This window comes from Neopsephotus bourkii, unplaced genomic scaffold (assembly GCF_033783945.1).
Source record: "Neopsephotus bourkii isolate Nb327-2 ecotype Australia unplaced genomic scaffold, CSIRO-AGI_Nbou_v1 NB_272, whole genome shotgun sequence".
Classification (NCBI taxonomy): Eukaryota; Metazoa; Chordata; class Aves; order Psittaciformes; family Psittacidae; genus Neopsephotus; species Neopsephotus bourkii.
Genome location: NW_026900781.1, coordinates 7,758,105 through 7,782,258, shown reverse-complemented (window position 1 = coordinate 7,782,258; position 24,154 = coordinate 7,758,105). Strand labels below are relative to the sequence as shown.

At 40.1% G+C, this 24,154-nt stretch overlaps 1 protein-coding gene across 1 annotated transcript in view; it reads left to right on the top strand.

The window, feature by feature from the left end:
• HIVEP1 (HIVEP zinc finger 1) overlaps positions 1-24,154 on the top strand; it is a 110,361-nt gene that overhangs the window by 74,369 nt on the left and 11,838 nt on the right. Inside the window, exons 4-7 of the mRNA XM_061346501.1 lie at positions 3,181-9,116; positions 15,570-15,703; positions 17,054-17,229; positions 21,754-21,858. Of these exons, the coding sequence (XP_061202485.1) occupies positions 3,181-9,116; positions 15,570-15,703; positions 17,054-17,229; positions 21,754-21,858 (6,351 nt within the window). The remainder of the gene's footprint in view (positions 1-3,180; positions 9,117-15,569; positions 15,704-17,053; positions 17,230-21,753; positions 21,859-24,154) is intronic.

The following is a 24,154-nucleotide window of genomic DNA, read 5'->3' as shown; positions in this document are numbered from 1 at the left end:
TTTAAAACCATTGTCAGTAAGGTACATTTCACCACATTTCGTAGATACGTATGTGAAGCAAATATGCAGCTCCCATCTCTGGAATCACCAAAGATGTGAAGTCAGAAATACAAATAAGAAACTATTTCTCATGATTTCTGTAGGCTGGAATTTAATTGGTATAGAAATACAGAAGCAGCACAACTAGTGCTTGCAAAGACTAAAGAAAAATCTATTTATTTATTTAATGCAATGCATAACTTGCCTTTGTATATTCTTTTTTCTTTTATTTCAATTCCCTGAGCAATTTTTATGGTTTGCCATGTGTTGAACAGCATTTTTTTTCTGAAGTAAAGCAGTAAATAGATTATGGAAAATTCCGATCTTATATTCATAACGTTCATGGTTTTAATTGCTTGATTGGTAGATTAGGGATATATTCTTACTTTATTTAGGGCTTTTGTAAGCCACATTGTGTCTTTCAGCTGTGTCTGTTTCCAGTTCACTCGTATGGTGCAGTTTGAGTGTGTTTGTTCCTCTTCATTGTATGATTGAAACCCAGGAACAGTAATTATTCAGTCAGTATTCTGGGGCATCAGGAAGCAGTGTATCATTTGACTGTTCAACTGCTGCAATATGAAACTCCCTAGTCTTTTTTGTATATGTTTGTCTGCATCGATGTTCGCAATTCCTGGCACTCTTACCTTCCTAGCTGTGCATAATCTGCTCAGCAATTCCTATAGCACTCTGGTACAAACACTGGCAGTGTGATCAGTGTGGAGGCGTGATTGTGATAGGATAAAAGCTGCAGTGTGTGCTTAAAAGGAACCAAATTACTTACGCTCAATTAACGTGACCGTGCTTCAGAGGGATCACCAAACCTTGGCTAAAAGCACTCTTTTATATAGTTACCTTGTTATTTTCTCTTTGATTTTGTAAAATTGTTTTTTGTTACTGAAGAAAAAAGCAGTTGCAGTAGACTGAAATTTTAAAGAAATCACCATTAATGATACTGATCACAACTTACTAGTGTAGGCCACTCATTTAATTGTGAAACAACAGAAAGGACAGAACATCGTGATGGAAGACTGCTCAGCTTTGAATATGTTAAATCCAGTCTAGTATGAATAGGTTTCGATGATAAAGCGATAAATACAAAGTTCATTTAAAGGTTAAGTGAGTGATTACTGCAGAAATTTCTTTTTGGATGCACAAGAGGAGCACAAAATCCCCATAACTAGGTTTCGGAGCCAGTAGTTCTGGGAAGGGATTCAAGCATCTCTTTCGTGGGACTGCTGAATGTGTCAAAACAGGCTCTTACTCTTTATAGTTAAACTTCTTCTAGTAGGGCTGAGAGAGGAATAGGTCAGGTTCTGCAGAACTTGCACATTTGCAGTACAGTGTGTGTGATGTGTAGTCTTTAATCTTTCAGTTTGCAAGGAGATCTCCTGAATATCCATTCATCCTTGATGAATATATGTATACAATTAAGCTGGCGCTGAGTTGGAAATGGGATTTTGAACTTCCAACTATCTGGCATTAGCATATAGCTCAATCCTACCTGGGTTATGCTCTGACATGGAAAAAACCATAATATCTTGCCTTTCTTTTTGGTCACTTTTGCATTCTCTTCTGCTACCAAAATTTTAGGCATTGCCTGTGTTTCCTTTATAAGAGGGTTTCACCCAGGATTCCAGTATCTCTTGTCAGATGCACACACTGTGTTGGCTTTCCTCACACATAGTATAAAAGCCAGATGATGCTTCTGCAAGAGGATAGTCTTCATGCCACTCAGAGAGGTCCATAGGGTTGATAGGCACTGGAAGTCTGAGCTTTCTCCACTTTCTTTCTAGTGAAATTCACTGTGAGAACTTTGTCCCTTTATGTGTTGTCTTAGGGCTGTTCTTTACCTAGAAGTGCACATACACCTCTGTTGCTGAGTAACTCTATGCTAGGTAAACATACCACATGGAGTTACTCATTACTGCTTCCCAAAATGTGTATGCAGCTGAACATTTTCAGAGACATCAGCTCTATAGTCACATTAATTTCTTCCTTTGCTTAGAATACTGGCAATCAGACAAATATGGGTTTGACTAACAAACAGCCTAATAAGCTAGTTGTAAAAGCTTAAGAAAATGGATTTATGTCTATTTAATGTTTGGCTTCCTCTGCAGTACCAGTGATGCTAGCTGAGGCAGTACCTATAACTGAGTGTTAAGAAAGAAGTAATAAATAAATAAACCAACCAGACTAAGTCTAATTCTGTTGAGATAAACAAAGGTGTGTAACATCAGGTATCCATTAAAAAACAAGCTTGTAAGTATCAACACTGAAATTCAGTCTATATGGGTTTTTTTTTTTGTTATAGAGAAAATTGTATTCTGTACGAATATAAGTATGTGCTACAGGATTATTCTGCTGAATAATACCCCAGTTCATGTGTTCTTCACGGCAGCCCTGAAACTCTGCATGCTTACCTGCCTAAAATCAGCAACAAGTGTAGCTAGTAATGAAATAATTAAGATTTAGCTTATTTTGTTTCATGATGCACAAATAGAAAATCATTTAGGTGTGACTGATTTTATTCATCCACCGTAGTTGCTCATCTGAAATGCTATTGAAGTTCAGTAATTGGAGCTCTGAAGTACAGTATTTGACAGATGGTGTGGGTGGTTGTGCCATTTCCATGATAAATCTACTTACAAATATAACCATGAGGAAGTTGTCTTCATTCCTTGAGTGTGGCAACATATAGATGGAAAAAGTGACAAATACAGCATGAAAACAGATTTGAGTCTTGGGTTTTTATTTTCCTGCTATAATGATTTGAATTTTTAAACGAGTGCAAGACAGAGGTTTCTTTTTTAATTTATCTGACAAGGAGTTGCTCTAAATGCTAAAATATTCATTCAGTAGCCTTTCTTTTCTTGCATTTCCTTTGACGCTTTTCCTATAGTGAATTACTTTTGTAATCCCTTACAGTATCAGTTTGAAAGTATTGTTCTTTTTAGATGAAAGCAAAATAGATCTTCACTAAGATACCTTTACTATTAAAAAAGGATATTGGAGGCAGGAGAGATGGACAGTCCTGTTGCTCCAGGGCTCACTGTTGAAACTTAAAGATGATAAAATAGTATAAATAAAAATATACTGCATTGTTCGATTTGCATTTTCTTTTTTCTCTTTGTGTTTTAACAGAAATCACCGATGCTGGTACTAGAGGCACCCAGGATGCAATTAAAGGTGTGAAAAGAAAAAAGATTGTGACTGAAAACCATCTAAAAAAAATACCAAAATCGCCTTTGAGGAGCCCTGCTGAAGCCAAGGTTAAGCAAAATGTAGACCCTTCACTACTAAAAGCTCTTCCAGATGCCTCCGAACACACCACAGCACAGGATCACCCACCCATGCAAAATGGAAATCAGTGTACCAAACAAAACGGGGGAGCTCTTAGCAGTGACATAAGTGTTGAAACAACCAAATCTGAGACATCAGTGCAGACAAAACTCTCGTTGGCACATCAGTCCTCAGATTTGGGTAGGCAGGCAGTAGAGAATACTGATGCAAACCAACTGAACTCTCCAGAAAAGAAGTCTCTCTCAAACTCCTCATCAAGTAAAACAAAGACTGACAGTAATGAATGTATTAACTTTGCTGATTGCAGTATCTCATCCCCATGTACTCGTACTGCATTCGATGTCTTATTAAAAGCTATGGAGCCTGAACTGAACACCTTAGCACAAGAGTGCCCCCCTTATGGGATGCAGATAGAGAAACTGAGACCAAATAAAACTGTAAGCACCTCTTCCAGTCTCGCATCCAATATAATAAGCGTCCAAAATCAGTCTTCTTTGTCACAGCATGAGTTTGCAGCTGGACCTCACTATTACCCGTCTACGTTAAACAATGTGCATGTAGCAGCAACAGCCAAGACTGGACAAGCACAGGGCCAGTCAGTTTCTCATTCACAAGACTTGACTACTAAGACCAGTCAACAAAATCACCAGGTTGTTATGTGTCCAAGTTTCACTAGATCACTGGTGCAACAGCAGAGTCAAGAAAACCCCAAGCTCCAGCAGATATACAGCATAGCAGTAACTTCATCTGTTGTCCACACCTCATCTTCCACTGTAACTCAGGTTTTTTCTCAAAACCAGCTAGTAGCTACTTCATCTACACCTTTGTCAATTAGCACATCGAGTTCAACACACTTGCCTATAGGTCCCGTGTATAATTCAGCCCAGATAGCATCAGTTGTAAACCATGGTGTAGAACAAATATGCAACCTCTTGAAAGACCAGAAGCCTAAAAAGCTAGGGAAATATGTCTGTGAGTATTGCAATCGAGCCTGTGCCAAGCCCAGTGTTCTCCAAAAGCACATCCGATCCCATACTGGAGAGCGACCGTATCCTTGTGTGACATGTGGGTTTTCATTTAAAACCAAAAGCAATCTTTACAAGCACAAAAAATCTCATGCACATGCTATCAAACTTGGGCTTGTGCTACAACCAGATTCAGCTGGCCTTTTCTTATCTCATGACCCGGAAAAAGCACTTAGCATTCACTCAGATGTGGAAGAAAGCGGTGAAAGTGAAGATGAAGGCACTGCTGATGAAAGACAAGATGATCAAGAACTGGAACCTGCACAAATAGCGAAAGTCATTTCGAGTGCAGAACCATTGCAGAAAGGAAGCCCTATTCCATTAAGCAACCCAGACTGTATACCAGGTGACTCTTCATTACATGATACAGAACCTCAAGTAAGGGCAGCATTACCGAAAGTAGTAGTTCATCCTGTGAATGTTTCTCCATTAAGGGCTGATAGTCCAAAAGTAACAGAACCAGCACCCGAACTTGCTGCAGCACAGAGAAAAGGAGATTTTAAAGTGACAACTGTTCAGTCAACACATACAGCCTCATTGAAGGAGAATGACATAAAGCAACAGCAGAAAGTAGAAATGGGCCTACTAGAGGAACAGGTGGGATCTGCAGTAGGAGTGGTGCATGCTCAGCTCCAGAGACAGCAGGCAACCGATGGTTCCCAAGATCAGCAAGGAAAATGCCTTTTGAGCCCTAGAAGTTTAGGTAGTACTGATTCTGGTTATTTCTCTCGTTCTGAAAGTGCTGATCAAACAATGAGCCCACCAGCTCCTTTTGTAAGAGGATTGTTGACTTCAGAGAAAGATTCAAATAAAAATGTGCCCTGTGTGCCACGAGCAAGTGGCGTGGTAGCATCAGTGGTGCAAACTGTTTGTGCTGAAAAAAATCTGATTCTCTCTGGCCAAATGCGACCTCCCATGGCAACAAAAACTCTTGAGGAACGTATCTCAAAGTTGATTTCTGATAATGAAGCTGTTGTGGATGACAAACAGCTAGATAGCGTGAAACCAAGAAGAACATCTCTTTCGAGAAGAGGAAGCATAGATTCACCAAAATCCTACATATTTAAGGATTCTTTCCAGTTCGATTTAAAACCCATGGGAAGAAGAACTAGCTCAAGCTCTGATATACCAAAGTCTCCTTTCACACCCACTGAAAAATCAAAGCAAGTTTTTCTTCTTTCTGTACCATCCCTTGACTGTTTACCTATAACACGAAGTAATTCCATGCCTACAACCAGTTACTCAGCAGTACCTCCACATGTAATACCTCCCTCTCATCCCCTTCGAGGTAGTCAGTCATTTGATGATAAAATTGGCTCTTTATATGATGATGTTTTTGTATCAGGACCTGCTACTCCACTGAACCAAGGTGGACATCCTCGGACCCTTGTTAGACAGGCAGCAATAGAAGATTCTTCAACTGGTGAAAGCCAAGTTCTTGGACCAGTGCGATCTGTAGAAGAAAGTTATCTGGGATGTAATGAATCATTATTGCAAAGGAGCAAGTCCCTTGCACAGGGATCAAATTTAGAAAAAACAAAGAAGTCCCCTCAGGTGCGAGGAACAATGTTTGAGTGTGAAACCTGCAGAAACAGATACAGAAAACTGGAAAACTTTGAAAACCACAAGAAATTTTATTGCTCAGAGTTGCATGGACCTAAAACTAAAGCAGCAATCCGAGAGCCTGAGCATAAAACTGTTCCAAACAGCACACAGCCTCAAATTCTACACTACAGAGTCACTACTTCAACTGGTGTCTGGGAACAGACACCCCAGATAAGGAAAAGAAGGAAAATGAAAAGTGTTGGTGATGATGATGACCCACAGCAAAATGATACGAGCATACTATCAAAGAATACAGAAGGCCAAGGGAAGCCAGCAAGTTCTTCCAATCTGTCAAAACACAGTGCAACAACAGTGATAGGGTCCCAACAGCCAAGCAGCCTTCTACTTCAGAGTTCCCAAATGCAGCTTGTGGGTCGAGGCACAGATCAGACACCTGAGCCAAAGATGGCTCCACACACTGAAAAGCAGGTGAGTTCAGCTGTGCAAGAAAAGGTGGAGTTGAAAAGACAAGGTACTGGCATCTCAGTAATACAGCACACCAATTCACTGAGCAGAAATAGCTCATTTGAGAAATTGGAGACGTTTGAAAGAGTGTCACCAGTTTCTTCTCAAGACCCCAACAATATTGCAAAGCACCGTTCTTTGAATACGATTGTAATCCAAGAAGATAGACACCCTCCTCTGAATACTCCCCAGCATCGTCAACCCCTATCATCAGAAGCACCTAGAGGGGAAGTTCAAGGGAGCCAAATAGTTTCTAATGAGAGAAGCACACCACTTCAGCCCTCAAGACTTGTTCGCCAGCATAACATCCAGGTTCCTGAAATACTGGTCACAGAAGAACCAGACAGGGACCAAGATAACCAATGCAGCGATCCAGAAAAGACAGAAAGGTTTAATTGGCCACAGCGCAGTGAAACACTATCAAAATTGCCAACAGAAAAGCTGCCACCAAAGAAGAAAAGAATTCGCTTGGCTGAAATGGAGCATTCATCTACCGAATCAAGCATTGACTCCACGCTTTCCAGAAGTTTAAGTCGGGAAAGTAGCTTGTCTCATGCCTCCAGTTTCTCAGCTTCACTTGACAAAGATGAAACTTTGAAGTCTGAGAACCCTTCCCAAGCAGAGCTTGTTAGCAAGTCATCAGAATTCCTCATGATTCCCGCTGGCTCACATGCACTGGTTGTGCCTGGACCTCATTACCGGGAAATGAGACGTGCCGCCTCGGAGCAGATCAGCTGCACACAGCCATCGATGGAGGTTGTAGACTACAGGAGTAAGTCTTTTGACTGTGGAAGCATGTCTTCATCAAAACCTGCCTCGCTCGTAGAGATAGCCACTCCAAAAGCATCATCTGCAAATGGAGTTACTGGACATGTGCCTCTGCTAGAAAGGAGGAGGGGGCCATTTGTGAGGCAAATATCTTTAAATATTTCTCCAGAAAATCATCAGACAGAAGGTAAATCAACTTCATTTCAGACAGCTCATGCTACGGATGTACCCACAGTGCCATTGCACAGTTTGCAGACCTCTGGCAAATCTTCTGTGGAGTTTCCTTCAAGTACTCAGCATTCACAGACTCACTCCAGGCTTCCCTCAGCACTTCAGAATTGTAATCCTGTTAGCCTGTCTTCGGTTCAGCAGCCTGTAGATCATGTGCTGAGCAAGCAAGGACAACCACCTTCAACACATCAGCCTTCCCAGCCATCAACTAAAACATCGGCCCAAGAGGAACAGATGAGCACATACATGCTTTCTTGTCACCCCAATGAAAAAAAGGATTGTTTTGCTCCGAAGTATCAACTACAAGTTAAAACATTGCATATAGGTCAGCCGTACTCTTCTAAATTGCTAAAAAATACTTTATCGACTCAGACTGTTCCAAGTCAAGTTGGGGTGGACCAGAATGTATCCTCCTTTGAATTGCAGACTAAACTGCCTGACATGTCTACTCCATATTCTGTGCCTCCTCTAAAGCAAATTGTCCCAAATAACTGCAGCAGTCAAATACATCAGATTCCTCCTTTTGTGGTTCCCGTCCGTATTCACAGCAGTATGCCATCCTATGGCTTTGCAACTGTTACACCCCTTCCTCACATTTTAGTGACCCAGGATCAGGTAAATCAATCTGTTTGCAAAACAAATGTGACAGTGCCAATGCTTGAAGACAAAGCTCAGCTGCCAAAATCTCACAAAGATAATCAGAAGACATTGCCAAATTCATTTGAATTTGAAAATTCAAAAGCAGAAAGTGGAACCAGAAATTCATCTTTGTCAAGCTCTTTGAATATTATTCAGAAAGTGCCAGTTAGCGGACTCTTCCCTCAACCAGAAGCTACAGCTTCAAGTAAACGAATGCTTTCCCCAGCCAACAGTTTAGATATTGCCATGGAAAACCAGCAAAAACGTGTGAAAGATGAGAGTGGAGCTGCCTGCATGACAGAAGCTAGACCATTGCCGTCACTGAACATTAGATCCAGTGACCCTACTGGTAAGCAAAAGAAACCAGTTTTGGTAAGACAGGTATGCACCACAGAGCCTCTTGAAAATCACCTCTTGGATGCTGATGATGTTGCACAGCATGAAAAAAGCAGCAAAGCTAGTCCTTCTGACCTACTGTTGCCTGACCGTGACTCATCTGACACTGGCATTTCAGAAACTCTAAAAGAGTCACCAGAATCTGAAGACCTTAGGTCTTCAGCATCACCCGTGTTTGTAGTTAGAAAACCATCTGAATTGTCTCCAGTGAATAATCAGAGTTCTCTTCTCAAGGCTGTAAGTAGCAGTCAAGAAAGAAAGTCCCCAAGTAACAGTAATGAGAGCAAGCACATCAATAGCCATGGCCAAGCAAAGCCTGTTGTAACTATGCTGGCTGTGATGAATGCAGGAGAGCTGCAGAGGTTGTCGTTTCCAAGCCTCAAGACCACAACAAGTTTTACCTGGTGCTATCTCTTGAAGAGAAAACCATTGCATCTGCTGCAAAACGATCAGAAAATCTCAGCCTACTCTACGTGGACCGTTAGTCCCAACAACCCCAATCCACTTGGTTTGTCAACAAAGGTAGCTCTCTCCCTCCTCAATTCAAAACAAAAAGTTGAAAAACCACTGTACACTCAAGCAAGAACTACTCATCCCAGAGCTGATGTATTGGTCTACTCCAGCAAGTGGAAGAACAGCTTAACCAAGGTACATAAGGTATGCTCGATATATACTGATCACTTAAAAAGGATTTGTTTTGGAAATCACGCTTGTTCATATTTTAGAGACTGTAACATGCCTGACATGTATAGTATATGCGCTTATTCATTTTAGTTATGCTGAATGAAACTGCTAAAAAGATCCTGACTAATTCTGTTAAGAAACCTGTTCATAAGGATTTACTGCTTTTCATGAAAATTAATTCCTGGATTTAAATCTGTATGTGAAGTGTTTATTGTGGCAGGAATGTGTTTGGCTATTGTTTAAATGCAGTGGGTAGAACAAAAATAGTTCTAAGTATTTTTTAAAAAACTTATAACTTAAATCAGGTGAATTTAAGATCATGATTGCATATTTTGCCTTAAAAGTCTGCTTGCATTTTCTGTTATGAGTGTTCAGCCTGAACCTGTCCGCGGGTACACCATGAAAACATTCTTCACCATCACTGATATAACAGTGAGCGAAGCAGTGTATCATTTCCCTTTCTCCCACTTAGGTTAATTGGTAGTGTGAAATAATGACAAAAATAACACAGTTTAAAACAGAACTGCAGCTACCATAAAACCACTGACAGCTCCTTGGATCCATATGGCTCCAAAGATGATGTTAAATCTTGCACAGTGGCATATACTCTGGGCAATGTTTGTGACCCATACTACGTCATTCTGGAGTCAGATGTGGCAAAGCAAATTAGTCACTTGTTATTTCCTTAGCTGTCTCGGGGCTGCACATGTGAGATGAGGATTTCACTCACGGAACAATTTTGTTATGGACAGGACTAAAGCTGTGCTGGTACGCACTGGATTTGATGTTTCTTAGTGACTGAACTGCCTCTGGGAATGGGTAAAGGTGGCTTTTTGCCCTTTAGTATGGCAGCAGGTGTTCATGTCTATTTAATGGACCCAGTACTAGCTTTTATTGTCCCATCTAGTGAAGCCATAAAGCTTTCTGAAACATACAGCAGTTTCACAGTCTTCTGATGGTGTCTTAAATGGCGAAATTCTCTTTGGAGGGGGCCAAAGTGGGGCATTTGCCATGGACCTCCCTTTCTGCAGAATCTTTCAGACTATAGAAATGGTTTTGTGAATGGCTAAAGCAGTTGTAACTTGTCCTACTCCTGCAGTCTGCAAAACTTCCCGGGCATTGGGCTGGGAATTGGGGTCCATAGGGCCGGCAGTTGTTCTAGAGGAGACATACCACAGCCTTGGGAAAAGACACTTATTTCTGTGGATGATGAGTGACAAAGGCTTGCTGTCAGAGGTCACCCTGGGATGTTTCTGTGTTTGCGAAATGTTTTCCTAAGGTACAAAGTCATCAGTAGGGAAAAGAGCAATAGGATGAGAAACTGCGTAAGAGGGAGAATTCTTTTCAGAATTATAGTCAGAAAGATGCACTGAAATCCCTAAGGCCAGAAGACCATTAGAGTTAAACCTGGTCCTCTTGAAATCGGTGGGAGACATTACTAACATTCAGTTGGAGGTCAAAACTTTATCTGTAATGTTTCATGCAGAAAGTATATACAGGCTATTGGCTTTGTATTAGTACTGTATTTAAACTGCATTATTGGTTCCATTTTAGCCTGCTGCCTTTGTTTAAACTCTTACTACCTTTTTCAGCCTGCTCCCTCATACATTTGGATAGATAAAGAACTTAAGTAGTGCTAAATTAAAAAGAGAAAGAAAAAAAGATTCAAAGGTTTAGCTTTTCTCATTGTATGAAGTTCAGTGATTCTAAGGCAAGTCCCACATCAGTTGTGTCATTGGCTCGTGTTTATGTTTAAAGAACAGTGTTTCAGAAGAAATTCTCTGATAACAAAGCTACAGCGTGCCTCTTAAAGAGCAAATTTTGTCTACAAACAAATTCAGTTTAGAATATAAATAATGGATAATATTTTGAAAAATATTTTGACAGCAGCCTTTTAAACACTCTAGGAGTACTTAAATGCGATAATAGGCAGCTGTCAGGTACATTTACAGTGCTTCTGCCACAAAAGAACCACAGTTACTAATCTTTCTTTAGTCTTTCTTGCTGACATTTTGAATGAAGGATATGAGCATGGTGAAAATGAAGAGTTCTTAAGCTCTGCTTGTGGCTGATTTACAGGTTTTACTTAGAGCCATTATGAAAGAAAAAAAAGCAGCAAGAAAGCACCAATTAAAGTTTAATTGGCATCTCAGATTGTATGAGCAACGTATGGGACAGCAGAAATGAAAAATTTCAAAGACCTGATGGGTACTGTGACCTAACACCTCCAGAGTTTGTCTGCTTCTCTTTTAATGACTCAGGCAGCAGGATTTCAGCTGCTGTCCAGAATGCTGGTGGTGATGATGCTGTTAAAATACACCTGCATTACCAGTCTCTAGTTAGACCTGGTAATGGAGTAGCCGACCCAACTTGGAAGCTTCCTCATAGAAGCCATGTTTAAAGAAAGTAAAAATGGAAATTGCTCATTCAGTTCTCATTCAGTAATTCTGTTTTTTCCTGGTTGAGACTGAGGATGGAAATCATTGGAGGTCCTTTTGTCAGTAAGTATTCCATTTCAAAACAAGCAAACAAAAAACAACCCACACCCCGCAAAAAAACCCAAAACCACAAACAAAACCAAAACAAAACCACAAACAGATTAGCAAATAATAATAAAAAAAAAAAAGAAAAAGAAAAAGAAAGATTGATTTCCTGCTTAAAACCTCAGCGGAGTCCTGAATTCCTTCAGGAACCACAGTTTAGATTGCAAGCCTCTGGGGGTACTGTTTGCTCAAGTGGCTTGCACATTTTAACCCTGAGTTGACAAACAGCCTGAAATGCTACTGTAATCCAATTTATAAATAATAATAAAAACACAGCACTATTATGCCTCACATTCTCTATCACTGGCATACGACTTTGCAGAACAATTTGGCATATTCTGCTCGTGGGGCTGATCATCTCACCAAGATTACGTGAGTTGCTGAGCTGTTCCTGGGTTTTCCCCCAGAACTAAGTCATGTTTACAGAGATCCCGTGCTTCTTTGTAACCACCATTAATCACTGTCACAAAAAAGTCAATTCTCAGCAATAGTTGTGTGCAAAATTAAGAGACGTGAACAAAATGCAGACAATGAGGAACCCTGGCACTTTGTTTGCTCTTCACAATTCACTGGTCAGAGGCAATAGGTGAAGTTGCCACGTTCCAGTGATTCAAAGGAAAACCACAAAATGTAATTGTGAAAGAAGCTCCTGGAAGGAGTGCAGCATGTTCAAATGTAACAGGAGGTTCACCCTGCATGAAAAAGGCTTTTTATATCTCCCTGCTCTTTTGATTTCACTGTTCTGTTTATTTATTATTATTTTTCACCAGTTGTCCTCACCTGAAATCGTTTGTGTTGTATCAGGAGCTTTTCTCAAGCCCTTTGCTTCCCTTTCTAAAGCAACTCACTAGTGTGGGCAGCATTCCAGGGTGAAGATTTTCAGGCAAGAATAGTCTCAAGAATGGAAAGTATCTGCTAACTGGAAAGCTTTGCTTTCTTGGATGGTGTGCCACAACAGTTCACTTCACCACTGGAAAGTAGTTAAATGCAGAAGATTCTTATGTGTAAACTAGTAAAAGCTTAAAGACATTAAAAACGTTTCCTCAAGTGGCTGTTTGCCTATGGGAAAAATGTTTAATGAATTTTCTAATCTGAAATTTGTAACTTTGATGATTCAGGCTACAAGCATGGTGGGTTTTTTTTCCGAGGGATGCTGTAAAGTACCAGGAGTATCAATTGAACTCTGGTCTCTGGGCAGCCCTAAGAGCCGGGTTTTTTTCCACTTTTATACCAGTAATTGAAGGCAGTGGAGTTAAATTGGAGCAAAATGAGTAAAGTAGAAATGAATCATGGTCCTTGTCTCTATGGGAGAAGAGAGGACTGTGTTAGAAACCGAAAGCATAAGTAATCATGGAGAGGGACATTTTACAGTGCTGCTGTATTTCTGCCCTTTCCACCAGTACATGTGGGGCTGGGGGGGATTTTAGGTGAGGTATATTGAAGGATTTCCACATAAGAAATCCATGCTCCTTAGAGACTGGCTGCTCTTTAAAATTTGCAGAGGACCCAAGTCCTTTTCAGCATCAGTTTGCATTTTTTTTCTCATAAAAAATGAAAGAACTTCTTTTTTATGTTGTGAATTAGCATTTCTGTAGATTTCTATAACAGAAATCAGTGTTTGTATTAGAGCATCTCTGTTATAGCAGCATTTTGCATCTTTAAGACACTGAAAGAACTGCTAAAATAGCATATAACCAGTAAATTAAAGTAAATGAGTGGGAGGTACATAGCAATTTAAACACCTATGTCAGGCTATCTTATGTCTGTATGTAAACATGTGTTAAAAAAAAAAAAAGGGGGTGGGGAGAAAATCCAGAGGTATTTGGCCTTGTGTTAGTTTTTTCACTCTATGTGCTTAAGTTAATATACAATTTATTATAACACAGTTTCACTATAATTTGTATAACAAAGTGGGCCAAATTTCTTTTTCCTTTGTCATTTCATTCTTGAAAATTAAATCTGGTAATAGTATTTAGGATTGTAAGATTAGCCATTTAAAGATTGCAGAATTTTAGCTGCTGGGAATATTTGTGTGGTATTTGGTTTATTGTACATATTCTGTATTGTCCACTACTCTTGTTAAATTACAAATGTCACCCTGCTACTTTTTCTTTGCAGTGGAAACAAAAGCATTTCGTGTGCCAGTAGAGTAGAGGAATTACAATATGGCTGAGTTGCAATTACTGGAATAGGCTCCACTTTTGATAATTCTCATCCAGAACATCATCTCCTTTCAACTTGTATGAATGCTGTTAAAACATGCAGGGTGAAATTTCTTTCTTCCTACACACAGGCAGAATTGTCATGTGTGCTTTGGTAGAACTGCTCAGATATTTTAAATTCCAGCCCAAATCAGTCAGAAGGCTGTATGAACGCATTCAAATTGGAGTGGTACTTGCAGCCTGTGCAGATTCCAAGGGTTTTGAATTAAATAAGATGCTTTTCCCCTGATCAGTATTCCTCATCAGCCACATTCCCCATCAGGTGGGAAGTAAAGGCAGTGGCTGAGGCTGCATGGTGGACTATGGGCAAGGATCGGGTGCCAGAATGATGTCACCCTGCAATATAGATAACAACCAGTGTAATTCATCAGTCATTTTAAGTCAGCCAGTGAAGTCATTCCTCTTGCCAAGAGTTTGCAAGCTTACAGCATTTTATAATGAGTAGAAAACATAAGGCCAGACTTTTTTTTTACCTCTCATCATTTTATTCACTTATCAATATGAGCAAATGTGGTTAGTATGCCAGCTACGTGGGTAGAACAGTTTATAAATACAGCAGTAATAATTCCTGCCTAATTGGGTCGTTCCTTCATTGTTGCCCATTTTATAAATACCCTAGACTTGGAAGTAGTAGATTTTAATTGGCAAATGTTGGGGGAACTCATCCTTTTTTTTATTTTTTTCCCAATTCCTTAATTAATAATCAGGGGAGATGGAAAAATGTATTTTTGTTCTCCTAGACAACTGGTATGCTTTTTCGTGTAATTTGGTCTGCTAGTGGAAATTAAGTGTGGAGTCCTGCTTTGGAAAGGTTCTGAAGCCCCTGTTATAACCTCAGCAAATTGGGAACAGTAAATTTCCACACTAAAACAGGTGTATTTTTTGCAAAATACTAGCAATCAGAAATGTTACCTATTAGTATCTTCCCTCAGTACACCCCTCCTTCCCACCCTTCTCCTCTTTACTGTGCTGTGGGAAAGCAGCTTCTGCCAGCCGTGAGATGCTGCTGGGTTGTAGGTTGGTGGGTGAGACCTGAGACCTGCAGAGATAGGATGGAAAGCAGTCAGGGAAGACCTGCCCTGCTATGGTAGACACCAGGCAGAGGGCATCTGTCGCTGGGATTGCAATACTGAAACATCAAGATTTGAGAAGTGGGGAAAAGGCATGGGTAACTGGTTGCACACTGAAGTTTCCCCCTTTTTGTTAAATTGTGGGGAGTAATGTATCATGCAGCTGCAGAGCCTCATCTGTGCAGTCCAGTTGCCACATTGAGGGCAAAGGAGTGAAGCTGTAGATGTTCAGAAAGCACTTGGGTTTGACTGTAAGCATCTTCTCTCTAAAGAAGGCTATCTGTGAACTGGAAAGCATCACCTTCATCTTCCCAGAAGAGATACCTCCTATTGCAGATTCAAAACATTCCTGATTTCCTACAGTGCCATAATCTCCATACAGATTTACCAGTCCACACAAATAGTCAATGCACAGTAGAAAAGTTAAGCAAAAGATACTTTTTGTTTCATGTATCTTAATATTTTTGAATAGGTTATTGTAATTGTGGCTTTTATGATGCTTTTATTCATCATAACTTGCAGGTTTGAATGGCTTATGAAAGATACTCATTTTAATGATATGCATATCTCATTTTCTTTCAGCGAGCATTAAGTAGAAAAAAACTGACTGCCACTGAATTCAGCAATAAGGAAAACTCTGAATCAAGCACTGAGCATGACAAAGAAAACTCCTTTATCAAAACTGAACCAAGAAGAGTTAAAATTTTTGATGGAGGGCAAGTATTGTATTTTGTATGCTAGATATCATTGGGAAGATATTTTTTCCCCTGATTCTAGAATTTGCAGAGATGTTACTTCCTGAGTGATTTATTTCAAACAGCCATTCCCATATTGTGGTCTGTGAATGTTGGTTTGTGTTTCCAAGAAAAATGGAAAGTCACCAGAAGCATGGAGCCATGAGAGTTATGAGGAGGAGTAATGAAATAAAGAACAGTAGGCAATGCAATTAATTTTCTTTTCTAGAGGATGAACATTTATCAGCAGTAAAGGCAGCTGGATACAGCCATAGATGTAAATTATTTCCCTATTTTTCTCTTACATGATAAATAATACCTATTCTGCAGTATGGTTGTATAACTGTAGCCGGAGAGGATATAGTCGGGGACTAAGCAGCAGTCTCTGTCTGGCAGTTCGCTGTGGCATTCACAGGCTGAACTCCTGATTTGAAAAGTGCCATGGAAATATTTACTGAGAGCCCTTGCTCATGCACCTTAATACTTTAAATCAGTTGCCTGATACGAATAACAGTTGTTAGCCACAGTGTTGTGCTATGTACATCTTACAAAACACGTTTTCTAGTAGAAGAGTGCCAGTGACACATCTAAAAACTATGAGCACAAATGGTGTATATTTTATTATTCTTGTAACTTGTGTGGGCTCTAGGGCTTTCCATTTATTGGTGCCTGGTTTGAATCCAGTCTAAACCAGCAGTTAAGCCATTACCAGCTGCCCAGGTAAAACATTGCTATGTGTCTCTGCTCAGATGCAAATGTTGCAGGGACCAGGTCACAAAAGCTAAGCACCACCTTTGGCATCCTTGAGCAAAGATATGAACGATGCAATTGAACCACAGTGACTTTTTCCATCTAGAGACTAAATAGACTGAGTCCAGAGTATATTAGTAGGGAATTACAAAGATTTTCCTATTGTCATAACTAATGTTGTTCCTTTTCTGTATCCAGTGCCTCAAAGAGTCCCAAAAGTGCCTTTTTAAAGCATCTTCATGGTGCCCAAACCTGCTTCCAAGAGCTGGCACTTTTCAAAAGAATGTTCCTGTGTTGCAAAGAGGAAATTTGAAATCTTTGAATGCTTAGTATCAGGTAGTACCTTTCTTAAAAACGATGTAATGTTATTCCTAAACAAGTCCATGGTTACCTAGTGAAAAGTCTAGAAAGACAGTTAACAAATAAATGCAGAATTTGAGCAGAAATATAACAAAATTGGTTTTGACAGACATTCATTTTCATCTATCATATTTATTTATATGAAATTCTGGTAGATTAGGGTTTCTAACTAGAATCATTTTCCCATTACAACTGATTGCTTTACTCTTATGGTACTGTTAGGTACAAGTCAAATGAAGACTATGTGTATGTTCGGGGGAGAGGGAGAGGAAAATATATCTGTGAAGAATGTGGAATACGTTGCAAGAAACCCAGCATGCTGAAGAAGCATATTCGCACACATACAGATGTCCGTCCTTACCACTGCAATTACTGCAACTTCTCATTCAAAACTAAAGGTAGGAGTACTTTTCTGTGTATATTTCTCCCCTTTTTTCTTTCTACTTTAAAGTATAATTCTTATCTTTTCCCATTTAGCTATCCATGAGCTAAAGAAGTTGTCTTTCTGTGGAGGTTTTTTGTGTAGTACTTCAGATATTTGTAGTTTCTGATTTCCTTCTTTTCCTTTGTCTTATGTATGTTTATTCAGATATGTTTATTCACATCTTTACATGAATGAACCATGGCATGCCATGGTGGGTGAGAAATTGGAGTTGAAAAGGGAAATCCTATAGGAGTATGATGAAAGTCAGGGGAACACAAGTGAGCTGGTTAGCTGCCCATCCTAGATAAAGATGGGAGCACAGAATTTGAAGTCCCCAGCAGTGTTCTTTTGGAGGTATGAGATTGACATATATTGTACTGCTGTTGGCACTTATCTTACTGCTCTGAAAAAGAAATTGGCCTTTACTGAATTACTATATTAAAATGTCTTTGAAGGACAAGGTTCACTTTCCACTTGACTTTCTAAGACCCAAAGATGGATCCCTACTTTTTGAAGCCTGTTTACACCAGATACTTAAATTCATCCTAGTTTACGCAGGTGGTATTTTAAGCAGTGGTAGATCTAGGACTCAAGAGAAGTGAAACAGACCAGAGAAGTTCACAGCCAAAATACTTTCAGCAAAAAAATTCTAAGCAGTAAATTTTTTCTTGGCTCTCAACATCATTTAGCAGTAATCCCCCCAGCAGTAACCTCGGAAACATTTGTATTTTTAGTGGGTTCAAGACTGCTCAGCAATTGGGTGGAAAACTTCCAAGAAATAAGCCAGTGCTGCAGAAAGTGGGATGGATAGTCTTTACATGTGTTAAAACGTATCACTGCATCCTGACAGACTGGGTCATCATGCTGCTTTTAAGATGAAATTCCAGAGTGTGAATCCAGTAAATTCTGATTATGGCTTTTGCAGAGTAGGCATGCTGTCCAAGTTTGAGTAATTAAGTTCTGCCCATTGAAATTCTCCTTGGTTTCAGTTGTAGCATATACTTGTATTCACTTCCTCTTCTGCAGTTGCTGTGCCTAGCTGTTGCTATTACTGCTGGCACAGTCAGTCACACAGTTGAGTGCTTGATGTTTGGCAAACCACAGACTTCATGACAGGATAGTATACCCAGTAAATTCATGCAGTATGTAAAGCCAGGAAATTTGCTGTTGGTGACTTAATATATTCATATAGCTTCATAACAATTACTTTGAAATTTGGGGTGAATGACTACCTTAATTTGAAAGCAGGAATAAAGTACTCCATAACCAGGGAAGAGCTGCCATTTCCACCACTGTATTTCTCCAATTGAAATATCTCAAGTATTTTTTTTGAAAGACAGTAGGAAATTTAAGTATAAAGTGAGCAGTTACGTGTAATAGCGTACATTGCACAAATATTGTAATTTACAGATTTCTGATCTACCCTTAACCTTTTCTTGATTCTATTTGCTGCTTTATTGCCTTTTCAAAGAAGGGAAAAGCAGCTTGCAGGGCCCCTTAGCAGTTAGCCATTCACTTCTGAGATTCAGATCAAATATGTTCATGAACTGATTTTGAATAAAATTAACATGTTTATTTAGCTTGGCAATGAAAATTATGACAGTAAAAATAGAATCCATCAAATGCTAAAAGAGCTTCAAGATAGGTATGAACTTCCAGTTTCATGCGATAGTTTTCTGTCTACATGACTTTGAAGACCGAGTCACCCATTTTTATACTTTGCCATAAACAAATGAGGGATCTTGTACACCCATGCAAAATGCATCATCGTCTAGGATTTCCATCCTGTTGTATTATTTGCATGATTGGAGTGCTGCAGTGGATGTCTACAGTCTCTTCAGAAAGGATAGACAAGGAAAAAGAGGTGGTAGAGTTGCATTGTATGTCAGGGAGTACCTCAACTGCCTTGAACTCAGTGTTGTGAGAAGGGTGAATGTGGGTGATGATCAGAGGGAAGACCAACCAAGCAGATATCCTGGTAGGAGTCTGTTATCGACCACCCAGGCAGGATGAAGCTATGGATAAAGCGTTCTTCAAACAACTGGGAGAAGTTCCATGATCACTTGCCCTTGTTCTCATGGGGGACTTAAATCTACCATGTCTGCTGGAAGTACAACACAGCAGAGAAGAAACAATCCAGGAGGTTCTTGGAGGTGTGGAAAATAACTTCCTAACCCAGCTGGTTAGTGAGCCAACTGGGGGAAATGCCTGGCTACATTTGATCTTCGTAAGCAGAGAAGGACCGGTGGGTGATGTGATGGTTGGAGGCTGTCTTGGGCAAAGCAATCATGAAATGATTGAATTTTCAGTCTTTGGAGAAGTCAAGAAGGCGGTCAGCAATTCCTCCACCTTAGACTTCCAGAGGACTGACTTGGGCCTGTTTAGGACACTGGTTGGCAGAATTATTCTTCAAGTAATTCAGGGTGCCAGGAGCAGGCAGGGAAGAGACCAGCCTGGCTGAACTGCTTGGACTCAGGATTAAAAAAAGGGGGATTTATCACCTGTGGAAGAAGGGACAGTTACCTCATGAAAAGCAAAAGAGTATTGTTAGGTTATGTAGAGAGAAAGTTAGAAAGGCAAAGGCACAGACAGAACTTAAATCTGGCCACTGCCATAAAAGATAATAAAAAGTACTTTTACAAATATATTAGCAATAAAAGGAGGGCCAAGGAGAACTTCCATCCTCACTGGATGCTAGAGAAAACCTAGTGACTGAGGATTAGGAAAATGCTGAGGTACTTAATGCTGCCTTTGCCTCAGTCTTTAATAGTCACACCAGCCATCTTCAGGGTACTCGGTTCCCTGAATTGGTTTGCAGAAATAGGGAGCAGATTGAAGTTCCCATGATTCAAGAAGAAGTGGTTAGTGACCTCCTGCTCCCCGTAGACATACACAAATCTATGGGGCCAGATGGGTTACACTCAAGAGTGCTGAACTGACCTCAGCACCAGGGAAGGTCACTGAGCAGATGATCCTAAGTGAGATGATAAAGCACGTGCTGGAAAACAGAGGGACGAGGTACAGTCAGCATGGGTCCATGAAAGGCAGGTCCTGCTTGAGCAACCTGATCTTCCATGATAAGGTGACCTGCCTGGTTGGTGAGGGAGAGGCTGTGGACATTGTCTATTTAGACTTAAGTAAAGCATTTGACACTGTCTCCCACAGTGTTCTCCTGGAGACATTGGCTGCTCATGGCCTGGATAGGTGGATTCTTCACTGGGTTGGAAACTGATTGGCTGAGCCCAAAGAGTAGTGGTAAATGGCATCACATCTAGTTGGTGACTGATCACTAGTGGTGTCCCTCAAGGCTTGGTGTCAGGGCCAGTGTTGTTTAACATCTTCACTGATGAGCTGGATGAGGGGATCAGTAAATTTGTGGATGACACCAAGTTGGCTGGGAATGCCTATCTGCTGAAGGGTAGGGAGGCTCTGCAGAAGGATCTGGACAAGCTGGATCGATGGGCTGAGGACAGTTGTATGAGGTTCAGCAAGGCTCAGTGAGGGATCCTACACTTGGGTCACCATAACCCCATGTAACGTTACAGGCTTGGGGAAGAGTGTCTGGAAAGCTGCTTGGCAGAAAAGGACCTGGGGGTGCTGATTGACAGAGCTGAACATGAGCAGCTCATGCCCAGGCAGCCAAGGCAAACAGCATCCTGGCAGCAATCGTGTAGCTAGCAGCAATAGTGTAGCCAGCAGGACCAGGGCAGTGATCATCCCGTTGTACTTGGCACTGGTGAAGCCAAATCTCAAATAATGTGTTCAGTTCTGAGCCCGTCACTACAAGAAAGACTTTGAGGTGCTAGAGCAAGTCCAGAAAAGGGCAACAAAGCTGTTGAAGGGCCTGAAGCACAAGTCTGATGGGGAATGGCTGAGGGAATTGGGGTTGTTTAGTCTGGAGAAAAGGAGGCTTAGGTGGGACCTTATTGCTCTCTACAGCTACCTGAAAGGAGGTTCTGGTGAGGTGGGGATTTGTCTCTTTTTCCAAGTAACAAGTGATAGGACAAGAGGTAACAACCTCATGCACATGGGGAGGTTTAGATTGGATATTCAGAAGAAATTCTTCACTGAGAGGACGATCAGGCATTGGATCAGGGATTGGAACAGGCTGCCCAGGGGAGTGATAGAATCAGTGTACCTGGAAGTGTTCAAAAAAACTGTGTAGATGAGGCCCTCAGTGATACACTTAGTGGTGAACTTGGCAGTCCTGCGGTAATGGTTGGGCTTGATGATCTTAAAGGCCTCTTCCAACCTACCTGATTCTGTGATTCTGTGATCTCAGTAAAGAGCTTCATGAGATGTAGCCAGAGACGTTCTGGATGGTGAATCAGCTTCAGCCCTTAACAGCTTTCATTGAAGGGCAAGGTTCTATCAAGTGTGAAATCAAATTTTACAGGTGATAACAAATGTAGCTGAATAAGATACAGACATGTTGGGTATATATTTGTGTACAATCATATAGTCAGAGAACAGATTTTTTTTTTCATTTTTTCTTAAGGAAATTTAACCAAACATATGAAATCAAAGGCACATAGCAAGAAATGCATGGATTTGGGAGTCTCGGTAGCCTTAATAGATGACCAGGATGGAGAAGAAGAATTCGGTAAGAAATTAAAATCATCTCTCTTTACTGCATTTTGTATTTATTTTGTCATTCCAATTTCTTACCCTTTCATTTCCAAAGATTTTAAATTCTTCATAGCGAATAGATCCAGAGATGAAAAACTTAGAAGGTAGTCCAAGGGAACAAGAAATGCTGGAAAAACTTTCACCTAAAGAAATGACAAGCATATGCTAAAGATAAATTGCTGCTGAATTTTCCACAACGTGTTATGCAGTTTAACTTCAACAGTTTCACAGTTAAATATGACAAGACTGAAACTGCCAGCAAAACAGCTGTTTGCCTGGAAAAAAAAGGTAGCCAAATGTAGGATTTCTTTGAAAATAGACGTGCATGTAATTGTCAAACTTTTTGAGATGCACATTCCATAGGTATTATATCGCTAACATGCCACCAGAATCACAAATATGTTGCTGAGTGCTCTGCAAGGCGGCTGTCTTCTTCCAGTGTAGAGTTCTGTCCCCTTCGCAAATAATTAGGCATAAATAAACAGGTAGAAATAACTTAAAAATTACCAACGTTATTCATCTTGACATGTTCTATTTCTCCATTAGTGACGAAAGTTTTATCAAAATGAATGTGTTTGCTTATAATGGGGATTTTGCATTTCCCACATCTTGAGATGGCTCCGCTGAAGAGGAAATGAGATCCAGGACAATCAAAGAGGGCCAGTCTAGGTTTATGTGGGTTTTGCTCACCATAATAAGGAAGATGTAACTGCATCAGGTGCAGTGAGGTGGAGAACAAGGTTGTGCATTAGGACTGTTTCAGGTCTCGGCATGTGTCAGTGCAGCGGTTGCATTTTCCCCCCGTTTCTCAACAGGGAGATGAGTCGTGTTGCCTTGCCTTGTATTTTTCTTCTTTCAGTGGAATAGTTTATTAGATTGAAGATGAGGTTTTGAGAAAAGAAAGCAGTGGGGGTCTTTATTTAAACAGTAAAGGGCAAGAAAGATGAATGCACTTGGTCCCATATGACAACAGCCAGCAGAATAAGCGAATCAGCTTGAATCTAATTCTAAATAATGCTGGGAATATGACTCAGCTGGTATGATTCAGTGATGTGCTAGATACACAAAGAAACCTGCATTTTCCCCTTTTTGACATTCTTCCCCTTTTCAATAAGCTAAAAACATGGCCCCCGCTTTGCAATTTGAGGTACCAAATAAGTAACAGGGAAGGTAAGCAGCAGTACAAATTACTGTCCTTTTCTCACACAGGAACAGTTTCCACTAACATTTTTAACCTTCCCATGACACACAGAAAAACCCCAGCAATTACATTCTGTAGCTTTTGACATTTTATTTAGTTTTATAAAGTACATCTGAGCAGGGGTTTCCATTTCCTACGAATTGAAAACATTTTACTGATTGATAAATTGATATTCCCAATTGCATACATTAAAAATTGCATTTGTGGTTGTAATGTAATGGGAAATGTTTCAAATGTAAACAGAATTATCAGTAACACTTAGTAGAAGTAAGCCCTTTCAAACATTTGTTGAAAGATTGCTTTTCTTTGGCTTTAAGACTACTGAGAGGAGAGAGAGACAATCTTTTTACATATCATGTATAGGTGTGCGTAACCATAGTGTAAATATATTACATATTCCTTGAACTATGTTCTTTGCTTCAGCACAGTAGTTACTTAATAGATTAAATATTCTATTTTGGAAAGAAAAAGGCAAGACCAACATTCATCGGGTTTTGCTACATAATCCTTGAAATTCTGACAGAAATTTTATTTTAAGGTGTTTCCACAGACCACCACACCACCCTCCAAAAAAAAAAAAAAAAAACCAAAATAGAGCAGGTAACACTTCTTGCTTTAACTAAGAACCCTAAAAAAACCCAAGCCTACCAACTTGGTGATAAAATCTCTACCTTATCTGAATGATGTTGCTCAGGTACCCATAGTAAAACCAGCTGTGCAGCACAAAGCTCAGCACTAAAGTCCTATCCAAGAAACAAGGTGATAAAGCCCATGATAAACACACGTTTGCTGCAGCCAAACCAGTCCAGCCTCCAAAAAAATCCAGCAAAGGGCACTATTGTCCGTGTAGCGAGTAACTATACACTTTTAAAATGTGACTTCATCTGTCATCTCACCTTTCACACATGAAAATATTTCTCCTGATAATTCAGAAACTTCCTTGTTGGCCCATTCCTAAGGCAAAGAGTCAGGAGAAAAAAAAAAAAGGGTGATGTATTTGCATACAGGCTTTTTTAAACGTAGGTGGAACTGTTGCCCTCTCCGAAATCTTGTACATGTTGATTTTTTC